Genomic DNA, 12,140 nt, shown 5'->3' with positions numbered 1-12,140 from the left:
TATAATGTTAGCACCAGCTATATATTGCAGCATTATTAACTTAGCATCATCTTCACTTCTAAGGAGTGATGCAAAGTAGTCATTTAAAACTTCTGCCATATGTTGGGATTCTACCCAAATCTGCCCTACAGTCATTAATGGCCTCTTAATGGCAGATTTCCCATTTATAATATGGCTTTATGGTGTTGAGTGTCTCTGAAGCAATTCTTAGCCCAACATAAAAGCATCTTCTTGTTTCTTATGGAACCACTCTGGGATGCTGCCTATCTGTCAGCGATGTGACCGACAATGAGTTTAGGATTTGGGATTATTCAATGGCTATTCTCTTTCTTGTCATATTCTAATCCACTCCTGGTCTAATTATTTTTGTTTGCACAGTAAAACATAGGATAGAAAATCCAAGCAAATATACATCATGAAAATTACATCAAAGACATTCAGTTGAAAACTGAAGCATTCATATTCAAAGCTGCACTTTAATTATATGCAACATTTTTAGCTAATTCAATTACTTGTAGGTATGCAATCAATAAAAAATCTTTTCAAGTTGAAATGTGATTAATCTTCTAACCATTCTGAAATATGTACATACCACAATAGTTCTGCTGTGTGACACATCTCAAGTTCATATGCCTCTTCATAAAGTAAGCAGCAAGACGAAAAGTTTGACCTACAAAATTAAATCACCCAACAGTAAGTGCATTGGAGAAACATTTTTCATTTCATATCACTAACTGCTAACATGACACCTACTTCATTTGTCTGCAATGTTTCTAGATTAACTTGTGGCTGAATCATATCCTTTGCTGCTGCATTGAGGTGTTCCTACTCTTATGCTTCCCTTAATGGCTATATTACATTATAAACTAGGGACCTAAGGATCTGCAATCTTTGAGTGCCTAAAGCTCCATGGTTTGTTGAGTTTCCTGTGAATGAGGTGCTGCCTCAGAGACTGGTTCCAGGCATAAGAAACATAAGCAGGGTTATTGAATTTGTTCCTCCAAAAGAAAAAAATAAACAAGGCAAAAAGAGTCAATTAAATCTCAATATATGCCACTCAACTTCACCAATGCACCATCTAAATATTAAAGGGCTCAAGTACTCCACACCTGTTCTACCAATATTGTGGTGCAGGAAGACTGTTTGTACTGTCACAGCATTGAAGGGAAAGTTGTCATTGTCCTATTGAGCCAAAAGACTGCTCTCCCATTGGAGAGGGACAACTAGTGGTGGTTTAACCTGAGGGTCACCACACTCCAGCAACATATTTCCAAGAGTATATTAAAGTTGTTTAAAAATTATTGTTTTTAACCACTAAGGTGAATCTTGGAGTGGATTAATTTTAAAAGGGATTCAGCACCCATACCAGTCCCTGAATTTCAATCCCACAGGAATAATCAGACTGGCAACATGGTGCTCCAATGGAAAAGTTGGCCAATCAATGGATTATTAAACAAGTGCTGCATTTTTTGTTGCCTCTTTTTAACAAAAGTTGTTTGACCTCTTTCAGAAAACTAGCACCAGATCCTGACTGCTGTGGTGACTGAGTAAAAATGCCAACATCATTCAGGCATAGTTTTCATTAGCTGGGATTAAGAAAGGTGGAACTTCAGATGGCATTATCTCTCCCCCAGTTCACTGTACTTTAAGTATGTCAGGTGGATACAAAAAAAGCCCTTCTGTTCTTTAAGGATTCTTGTTTTTAGATAATCACACCTCCTCAAATGTTCAGCCCATAAACATGGGTGCAGTCCTCCCCTGTAATGGCAAAATATGCAACACAGTCAGTTCTGCCATAACACTTATTTCTTCAAAACAAATTGGTTTTAACACGGTTGAAGAATTTAGACTGTTGTTGGTAGAACACGAACTTTACTCACTTGTATTGGCTATAACGTGATTCTGGCCCCATTAGCTTAAATTGCGCAGCTATTGCGCGATTTTTTTATAACATGAGATCGCACGAGAACACAACTATCACTTTATTTCAGAACTGACTGTATTCCAACATCCATTGCTACTGCTGCTTCACTTATATATATATATATGTATATAAAAATTTATACTATGTAAAAAATGGAAAACATCATCCTTTTCCCGACATAAAGTGCAATAGTATACTCAATTTTAAAGGACTTCAAGTAAATTATTTTCAATCAAACTGTTTGGACATGTTATAGCACGCCTCTGCTACAAGTGGGCCTTAAACCTTGACCTCCTCGTCACGTTCCAGACAATGTTCATGAGACCTCCTCTATTTTAAGGGGCATGTTATCCTCTGTTCTATTCAAGGAATAACCAGATTCAAGGTGCCAACATCCTATTGCAGTTTGTCATAAATAAGAGGTGATTTTATTGAGATAGGTCACAGAATCTCAGAAATGTTACAGTGCAGAAAAAGGGCATTTAACCCATCATGCCTGCATTAGTTTATTAAAAAGGCATCATTACCCACATAGAAGATTCCGAGAGGGCTAAACAAGGTGGATGCTGAAAGTATGTTTCCCTTTATGCAAGCGACTAGAGTGAAGAACACAGTTTAAGTCTTCCACTTAATTTGGAATTAGTTCTCTGACAGAGTCATGAATCTTTGGAACTCTATTGGGAACTTAGGAACAACAGCAGGAAACTCAGTCTATTAAGCCTGCTCTGCCATTGAATATGATCAAACACTTCAATGCCTTTTACTTATCCCCATAATTCTTTACACCATTTACAATCAGATCTATCAATCTCAACTTTAAACATATTCTAGGACTCTCCTCCTGCCACAACAGTTGGGACGAGGTCATTCAATATTTTGAAGTGCATAGGCATCATAACTTATTGGGTAAGTGGGAATGTGATACTGAAGTCACAATCAGATCAGCCATGATCTTAGTGAATAGAAGAGCAGGCTCGAGGGGCCAAACTGCCTACTTCTGTTTGTAATTCATATATTTGCATTTATGTTCTTATTACATACACGTTAAATTTGACAAACATTAGTACAAATAACTAAACAAATAAACTGCTGTCTGATCTTCAGAGAATTAGCTAGTATGCCTCAAGTTTAAAATTCTAATCTTTAAATCTGATAGTTTCTCCTTCCCTAACTTTGCAACATTTACCAGTTATCTGCCTTTGGCACCTTGTGTGCATCATCATTGTCAGCTGTGTTAATCCCAGGCTTTTGATTCCCCACTGAAAACTCTACACCTCTCCCTTCACCTTTAGCACCTTCCTTAAAACCAATCACTGACTAAGTTTTCACTCGCATCTAATATCTCCTTCATTGTCATTTTCTTTGATAAAATTTCCATGAGTGCTTTGGGATGCCAGAAAAGCCACATAAAAATACAGTGATAAAAGCTAAAGTTCTCAAGAGGAGCTGAACTGAACTCAAAATGTTAGCTTTGTTTCTCTTTCCACAGATGCTACCAGATTTGCCGAGGTTTTCCTGGTACTTTCTGTTTTGTGCTAGTTAATCAACCATGTTATTCCATGTGCACATACAATCATTAAGAGAAGCAACACTAGATGGCAAGGGAAGGATCTAACATGATTCAACAAAAACAGACAGGGGCTGTTGAGGTTAGGACACAAAGGCAGGTCGTCAGAGACTCAGTGAAGCTAACTGGAATTGGTTCTAAGTCTACTATAGTGAAAGAAGCTTGCTATTTGATAAGTCTCTGGTTAAGATCTTTCTATTCTTAAATTTTTACATAACATACAAATTGGCAGTAACACCAATAAAATATATAAAAGGCAGCATAAGTAAATGATCAATACATAATTAAACCTCATTAGGATGATTTGGAGGTGCCAGTGATGGACTGGGATGTACAAAATTAAAAAATCACAACACCACGCTATAGTGCAACAGGTTTAATTGGAAGCGCTAGCTTTTGGAGCACTGCTCCTCCGAAAGCTAGTGCTTCTAATTAAACCTGTTGGACTATAACCTGGTGTGGTGTGAATTTTAACTCATTGAGATGAGAAGTTCAGCTGATGCGAACAGGCTGCAGAATCTATAGCAAACACATCTGCAGTAAGTGACGTTCGAGCAGACTTGGCTCAGAAATTATAGACTGAAGACTGAAATACAGACACTGATGCATCAAAGGAGGTGAAGTTTACCTGGAGTCTTTATATCAGGAGGTTGATGCACTACTTAGGACAAGGTTTGCTGATAGTCAGGTACAGAAGGGTGTGATTGTGACTGAGACAAGTAAGAGGAGCTAGAGGGCTGAAGTGTCAGCCTCTGCAATGAGAACAAAGAAAATTACAGCACAGTAACAGGTCCTTCGGCCTCTAACCTGCGCCTATCTAGATCCTCTGTCTAAAATTGTCGCCTATTTTCTGTATCCCTCTGCTCCCTGCCCATTCACGTATCTGTCCGGATACATCCTAACTGTCACTATCGTGTCCGCCTCTACCACCTCTGCTGGCAACGCATTCCAGGCACCCACCACCCTCTGCGTAAAGAACTTTCCATGCATATCTCCCTTAAACTTTTCCCCTCTCACCTTGAGCGTGTGACCCTTAGTAATTGAATCCCCCACTCTGGGGAAAAAAAGCCTAGCTATCCACCCTGTCTATACCTCTCATGATTTTGTAAACCTCAATCAGGTCCCCCCTCAAATTTCATCTTTCTAATGAAAATAATCATAATCTATTCAAGCTCTCTTCATAGCTAGCACCCTCCATACCAGACAACATCCTGGTGAACCTCCTCTGCATCCTCTCCAAAGCATCCACATCCTTTTGGTAATGTGGCAACCAGAATTGTATGCAGTGTTCCAAATATGGCCGAACCAAAGTCCTATGCAACTGTAACGTTACCTGCCAACCCTTGGACTCAGTACCCCATCCAATGAAGGGAAGCATGCCATATGCCTTCTTGACCACTCTATCGACCTGCATTACTACCTTTAGGGTACAATGGATCTTAACACTCAGAGAACTCTCTGTACATCAATACTCCCCAGGGCTTTTCCATTTACCATATAGTTCACTCTTGAATTGGATCTTCCAATATGCATAATCTCACATTTGCCGGGGTTGAACTCCATCTGCCATTTCTCTGCCCAACTCTCCAATCTATCTATATTCTGCTGCATTCTCGGATAGTCCCCTTCATTATCTGCTACTCCACTAATCTTAGCGTCAGCAAATCTGCTAATCAGATCACCTATACCTTCCTCCAGATCATTTATGTATATCACAAACAGCATGGATCTCTGTGGAACACAACTGGTCACAGTTCTCCATTTTGAGAAACTCCTTTCCACTACCACTCTGTCTCCTACTGCCCAGCCAGTTTTCTATCCATCTAGCTAGTACACCCTGGACCCCATGCAATTTCACTTTCTCCACCAGCCTATCATGGGAAACCTTATCAACCTGAAGAAGGGCTTATGCCTGAAACATCGATTCTCCTGCTCCACGAATGCTGCCTGGCCTGATGTGTTTTTCCAGCACCACACTTTTCAACTCTGGTCCCCAGCATCTGCAGTCCTCACTTTCTCTTAGTAAACCTTATCAAATGCCTTATGTGACACCTACAGCCCTTCCCTCATCAACCAATTTTGTCATTTCCTCAAAGAATTCTATTAAATTGGTAAGATATGACCTTCCCTGACAAAACAATGCTGCCCATCACTGATAAGCCCATTTTCTTTCAAACATAAATGGATCCTTTCCCTCAGTATCTTCTCCAGCAGCTTCTCTACCACTAACGTCAAGGTTCACCGGTCTATAATTACCTGGATTATCCTAACTACCCTTCTTAAACAAGGGGACATTGGCAATTCTCCAGAACTTTGGGTCCTCACCTGTGTTCAAGGATGCAGCAAAGAGGCTGGAAACTTTACAACCTTTAAAAGATATTTGGATGTGTATTTCAAATATCACAACATTCAAGGATATGGAACAAGCTCAGAAAATTGGGACAAGCATACTTTCAGTGGTAGTTATGTCGGTGCAAACTTGATGGGTTGAAAGGCCTTTTTTGAGCAGAATGAATCTGCTCACGACTGAAAATGAATGCAGTTGGCAGAGGTGGGGTTTGACAGTCATGGTCCAGGTAGGTACAATGACATAGGTAGAAATAGGAACAAAGTTTCACATATATAGTGTGAGGAACTAGGTACTGAAAAGCAGAACCTCAAAAAGGTTATAATCTCTAAGTTATTTCCTGAGCCACATCAAAACTGGTGTACGATATACATAATTTAAAAGATATACACATTGCTCAAAAATTATTGTGGGGGAAGTATGCTCTAGTTTGAAGGCGAACTGGCAAAAGTACGGAGGAAAAGAGACTAAACTGCCGGGACAGTCTACACATGAACAATGCTTGGGTTAGTTTCTTGTGAACTGCATAACTATAAAAGTGAGAGTTTTAAACTAAATAAACCAAACTTAAGCTAAACTTGGGGCAAGGGATCAAATGTGGAAAGATGTGGCTTATCCTAGCGTAGAGTTTAGGCAAGACAGAAAAATAGTAATACAAAAAAATGAGGGTCTGGAAGGAGCAGAGAGAAAAATGTCCGAGGAATATAATAAAATCAAGACTAGATGTTGCAAAGAAAGCAAAAAGACAAAACTAAGACTCGGAATATTCATAGCATTCATAGTACTCTGAAGTAATAAATACAATTTGACAACTAACATGTCGTCATAGCTTCAGGATAACAGATGTGTCCTGAATATTGAGGGTATGTGACATTGAAGAAAAATAGAAATCTAGGAAAAGGTGTAGGGGTAGCACTGTTGATCCTTTAAGCAATAGTTAGAGATGACCTTGGTTTAGGGGATCAAGACGTAGAACTGTTTCAGATGGAGATGAGGAATGGTAAGGGAAAGAGGTCATTAGTGGAAGTCGTTTGCAAGTCCCCTAATAGTAAACACAATGTGGGAGAAAATGGGACAATATTTGCAAGAAAAAGTATGAAGCGCTTGCCATTAAGGGATATGAATAAAGATGGGTGATGGTAATCTACATACAATTTGCAATAATCAGATTGGCAGTAGCAGCCTGGATGTGGAGCTCATAGAATGCTTTCAACATCACTTTTTTTTTTTAGGAACAGCATATTTTGGAACTGACCAGAAAATAAGTTATTTTAGATGTGATATTGTGCAACAAGACTAATTAATAACAGAGTTAAAGCAACCTTGGTTACAGCAACCACAATATGATTGAATTTAACATCCAATTTGAAAAGGAGAAGATTCGGTCTAAGACTCATGTTTTAATCTTAAACAAGGACAATGATGTAGGCATCAAAGCTGGGCTAGCTAAAGCGAACTGATACTAGGCTAGGGGATAGCTCAATAGAGACAAAGTAGCAGACATTTAAGAGGATATTTCAGAATACTCAAAATAAACAAAAACTCCGACACATAGAAAACAGAAGTAGGCCATCTGGTCCTTTGAGCTGCACTTCCATTCAGTATGATCATGGCTGATCATCCAACTCAGCACTCTGTTCCTGATTTCTATCCATACTCTTTGATTCTTTAGCCTCAATAGGTTCCCATGGTAGAGATTTCCACAGGCTTACCACTCACTGGATGAAAAAGTTCCATAAGACCATAAGATGTTGAATAGGAAGGATTAGGAGGGATATGGGCCGGGTGCTGGCAGGTGGGACTAGATTGGGTTGGGACATCTGGTCGGCATGGACGGGTTGGACCGAAGAGTTTGTTTCCATGCTGTACATCTCTATGACTATGTGCCAGGAGTGTAATTAGGTAATTTGGCCCATCGAGTCTGCTCCACCATTTGATTATGGCTGATACGCTGCTCAACCCCATCCTCCTGCCTTCTCCCCATAACTTTTGATCCCCTTACTATTCAAGAATGCATTCTATCTTAAATACAGTGACTTTGCCTCAATGGCCTTCCGTGACAATGAGTTCCACAAATTCAGCATCCTCTGGGTGACAAAAATCCCCTTAAAGGATCATCCCTTCACTCTGAAGCTATGCCCTTGGGTCCTCGTCTCTCCTCAGAATAGAAAAATCATCTCCACATCCTATGCAGGCTTCTCAGTATCTAAGTTTAAATGGGATCACTCCTCATTCCTCTTCAATTCCTCACCACTACTCATATGACAAGCCCTTCATTCCTGGGATAATTCTGGTAAACCTTTTGCGGATCCCCTGCAAGATCAGCACACATTCTTCCTTAGATATGGGGCCCAAAACTGCTCACAATATTCCAAATGCGGTCTGACCGGATGCTCACATAACCTCTGCAGTACATTCTAGCCCTCTCAAAATGAATGCTAACATTGTATTTGCCTTCCCAAATGCCAAATGAAAGCATTAGAAAGCACAAAGTTAAATATAGTGGATGCCCCAATGGGATTTGGGGATTCAGGTGCATAGCCATGAACAGATGCAGAAAATTGATAAGAAAACGAAAGGAATGCTAGCCTCCAAATCTGAAGGGCGAAAGTGAGGACTGCAGATTACAGTCAAGATTAGAGTGGTGCTGGCAAAGCACATCAGGTCAGGCAGCATCCGAGGAGCAGGAAAATCAACGTTTCGGGCAGGAGCCCTTTATCAGGAATGACTCAACCATCTGTAGCCTCTCCACCACCTCAACGTTACCTGTCCCTTCACCTATCTTTGTGTCATCTGCAAACCTAGCAACAATGCCCTCAGTTCCTTTGTCCAGATCGTTAATAATACGTGAATAGTTGTGGTCTCAAAACCGACCACTGCGGAACTGCATTAGTCACTGGTTGCCATTGTAAAAAGATTCCTTTATCCCCAGTCTCTGCCTTCTGCCAGTCAGCCAATCCTCTATCCATGCTAGTTCCTTACCCGTAACACCACAGGTTCTTATCTTAGTTAGCAGCCTCCTCTGCATCACCTTCTCAAAGGCCTTCTAGAAATCCAAATAAATCATGGGCAGATTCTGGAAAAATGAAGATGTAGCAGGGTTGTTGTGGGTGATTTCAACTTTCCCAATATTGACTGGAACTCCTCAGTGAAGATGGTTTGGATGGATCAGTTTTTGTCAGGTGTGTTCAGGAGGGTTTCCTTACTCATTTGTAGACAAACCGATGAGGGGAGAGGCCATTTTGGATTTAGTGCTCGGCAATGAGCCAGGACAGGTGTCAGATCTCGCGGTGGGAGAACACTTTGGTGACAGTGATCACAACTGCCTCACATTTACCATAACCTTGGAGAGGGAAAGGAGCAGGTACCGAGGGAAAAGGAAATTATGACGCTATCAGACAGGAGTTGGGAAGTACAGACTGGGAGCAATTGTTCCACAGAAAGGGCACAGCAGACATGTGGAGACTATTTAAGGAGCAGTTGTTGCGGGTGATGCACGAATTTGACAGGTGAGAACGGGTAAGATTAAGGAACCTTGGATGACGAGAACAGAGGAGCTTCTCGTCAAAAAGAAGTAGCTTATGTAAGGTGGAGGAAGCAAGGATCTAGTACAGCTTTAAGGATTACAGGCTTGCTAGAAAGGAGCTCAGAAATGCACTGAGGAGAGCCAGGAGAGGGCACGAAAAAGGCTTGGCAAGAAGGATTAGGGAGAACACAAAGGCATTTTACTCATATGTGAGGAATAAGAGAATGACCAGGGAGAAGGTAGGGCCGATCAGCGATAGCGTAGGGGACTTGTGCGTGGAGTCTGAGCAGATAGGGGAAGCCCTAGATGAGTTTTTTGCTTCGAGTTTTACTAAGGAAAGGGACCTTGGTGTGAATGAAGTTGATGTGCTGGAAATTGTGGCAAACATTAAGATTGATAATTCCCAGGACCAGACCAGATTTATCCTAGGCTGCTCCGGGAAGCAAGAAAGGAGGTTGCTAAGCCGCTGGCGAGAATATTTGCCTCCCCACTCTTCAAGGGAGCCATACCAGAGGATTGCAAGGAGGCGAATGTTGTTCCTCTTTTCAAGAAGAGTACTAGGGAAATTCCTGGCAATTACAGACCAGTCAGTTTTAGGTCTGTGGTCAACAAAGTTTTGGAAAGAATTCTGAGGGATAGGATTTATGACTATTTGGCAAAGCATAGCGTGATTAAAGCCAGTCAGCATGGCTTTGTGAGGGGAAGGTCATGCCTCACAAATCTTATTGAATTCTTTGAGGAGGTGACAAGATAGGTTGACGAAGGTCGAGCAGTGGATGTGGTATATAGACTTCAGCAAGGCATCTGATAAGGTTCCCCATGGTAGACGCATTCATAAAGTCAGGAAGTATGGAATACAGGGTAATTTGGCTATCTAGATTCAGAACTGGTTGGCTGACTGAAGGCAGAGAGTGGTTGTAGATGGAAAGTTTTCTGCTTGGAGATCAGTGTTGAGTTCGGGTCCTGCAGGGCTCTGTTCTTGGGCCTCTGCTCTTTGTAGGTTTTATAAATGACTTGGATGAGGAGGTTGTGCGGTGGGTTAGTAACTTTGCAGATGACACAAAGGTTGGAGGTGCCGTCGATAATATTGAGGGCTATTGAAGGCTGCAGTGCGACATAGACAGGATGCAGAGCTGGGCTGAGAAATCGCAGGTAAAAACAATGACTGCAGATGCTGGAAACCAGATTCTGGATTACAATGGTGCTGGAAAAGGACAGCAGTTCAGGCAGCATCCGAGGAGCAGGAAAATCAACGTTTCGGGCAAAAGCCCTTCATCAGGAATAGAGGCAGAGTGCCTGCAGGGTGGAGAGATGAATGAGAGGAAGGTGGGGGTGGGGAGAAAGTAGCATAGAGTACAATAGGTGAATGGAGGTGATAGGTCAGAAAGGAGGGTGGGGGAGGGTAGCAAAGAGTTGAAGAGCTTCAGGGCAGAGGAAATGACCTGGGAGTTGCAGTGGGAGGAGGACTCCCTGAGATTGTTGTAGAGAGAGGAGGAAAACTTCTTCAAGGCAGGCATCCTTGCAAGAGGATTCGCAGTAGGGTTAAAATCAACTAGGTAAAAACAATGACTGTAGATGCTGGAAACCAGATTCTGGATTAGAGTGGTGCTGGAAAAGCACAGCAGTTCAGGCAGCATCCGAGGAGCCCTGAGAAATGGCGGATGGAGTTCAACTCGGATAAATGCAAAGTGATGCATTTTAGAAGGTCGAACTCGAATGCTGAATATAGGCTTAAAGACAGGATTCTTAGCAGTGTGGAGGAACAGAGGGACCTGGGTGTGCAAGTACATAGATCCCTCAAAGTTGCCACCCAAGTGGATAGGGTTGTTAAGAAAGCATATGTTGTTTTGGCTTTCATTAACAGGGGGATTGAGTTTAAGAGCCCCGAGGTTTAGCTACAGCTCCACAAGGCCCTGGTGGGACCACACTTGGAATAATGTGACCAGTTCTGGTCGCCCTACTATAGGAAATATACAGAGGCTTTGGGGAGGATGCAAAGGTTTACCAGAATGCTGTCTGGACTGGAGGGCTTGCCTTATGAGGAAAGGTTGAATAAGCTCAGAGTTGTCACTCTGGGGAGGAGGAAGAGGAAGAGGAAGAGGAAGAGGAAGAGGAAGAGGAAGAGGAAGAGGAGGACGGGGAGGAGGACGGGGAGGAGGACGGGGAGGAGGACGGGGAGGAGGACGAGGACGAGGAGGACGAGGACGAGGAGGACGAGGACGAGGAGGACGAGGACGGGGAGGAGGACGGGGAGGAGGACGGGGAGGAGGACGGGGAGGAGGACGGGGAGGAGGACGGGGAGGAGGACGGGGAGGAGGACGGGGAGGAGGACGGGGAGGAGGACGGGGAGGAGGACGGGGAGGAGGACGGGGAGGAGGACGGGGAGGAGGACGGGGAGGAGGACGGGGAGGAGGACGGGGAGGAGGACGAGGAGGACGAGGACGAGGAGGACGAGGAGGACGAGGACGAGGACGGGGAGGAGGACGGGGAGGAGGACGGGGAGGAGGACGGGGAGGAGGACGGGGAGGAGGACGGGGAGGAGGACGGGGAGGAGGACGGGGAGGAGGACGGGGAGGAGGACGGGGAGGAGGACGGGGAGGAGGACGGGGAGGAGGACGGGGAGGAGGACGGGGAGGAGGACGGGGAGGAGGACGGGGAGGAGGACGAGGAGGAGGAAGGGGAGGAGGAGGAAGGGGAGGAGGAGGAAGGGGAGGAGGAGGAAGGGGAGGAGGAGGAAGGGGAGGAGGAGGAAGGGGAGGAGGAGGAAGGGGAGGAG

General features: G+C 43.3%; 1 protein-coding gene across 1 annotated transcript in view; it reads right to left on the bottom strand.

Moving 5' to 3' along the window:
* Positions 1 to 12,140, bottom strand: part of slx4ip (SLX4 interacting protein) — a 141,686-nt gene that overhangs the window by 24,142 nt on the left and 105,404 nt on the right. Inside the window, 1 exon segment of the mRNA XM_043696612.2 lies at positions 593 to 670. Within this exon segment, the coding sequence (XP_043552547.2) occupies positions 593 to 670 (78 nt within the window).

This window comes from Chiloscyllium plagiosum, unplaced genomic scaffold (genome assembly GCF_037043375.1).
Source record: "Chiloscyllium plagiosum isolate Xiang-an unplaced genomic scaffold, Cpla_swu_hap1 HiC_scaffold_10, whole genome shotgun sequence".
Classification (NCBI taxonomy): Eukaryota; Metazoa; Chordata; class Chondrichthyes; order Orectolobiformes; family Hemiscylliidae; genus Chiloscyllium; species Chiloscyllium plagiosum.
Note: the sequence above shows the minus strand (reverse complement) of the source record. Positions and strands in the feature narration are given on the sequence as shown.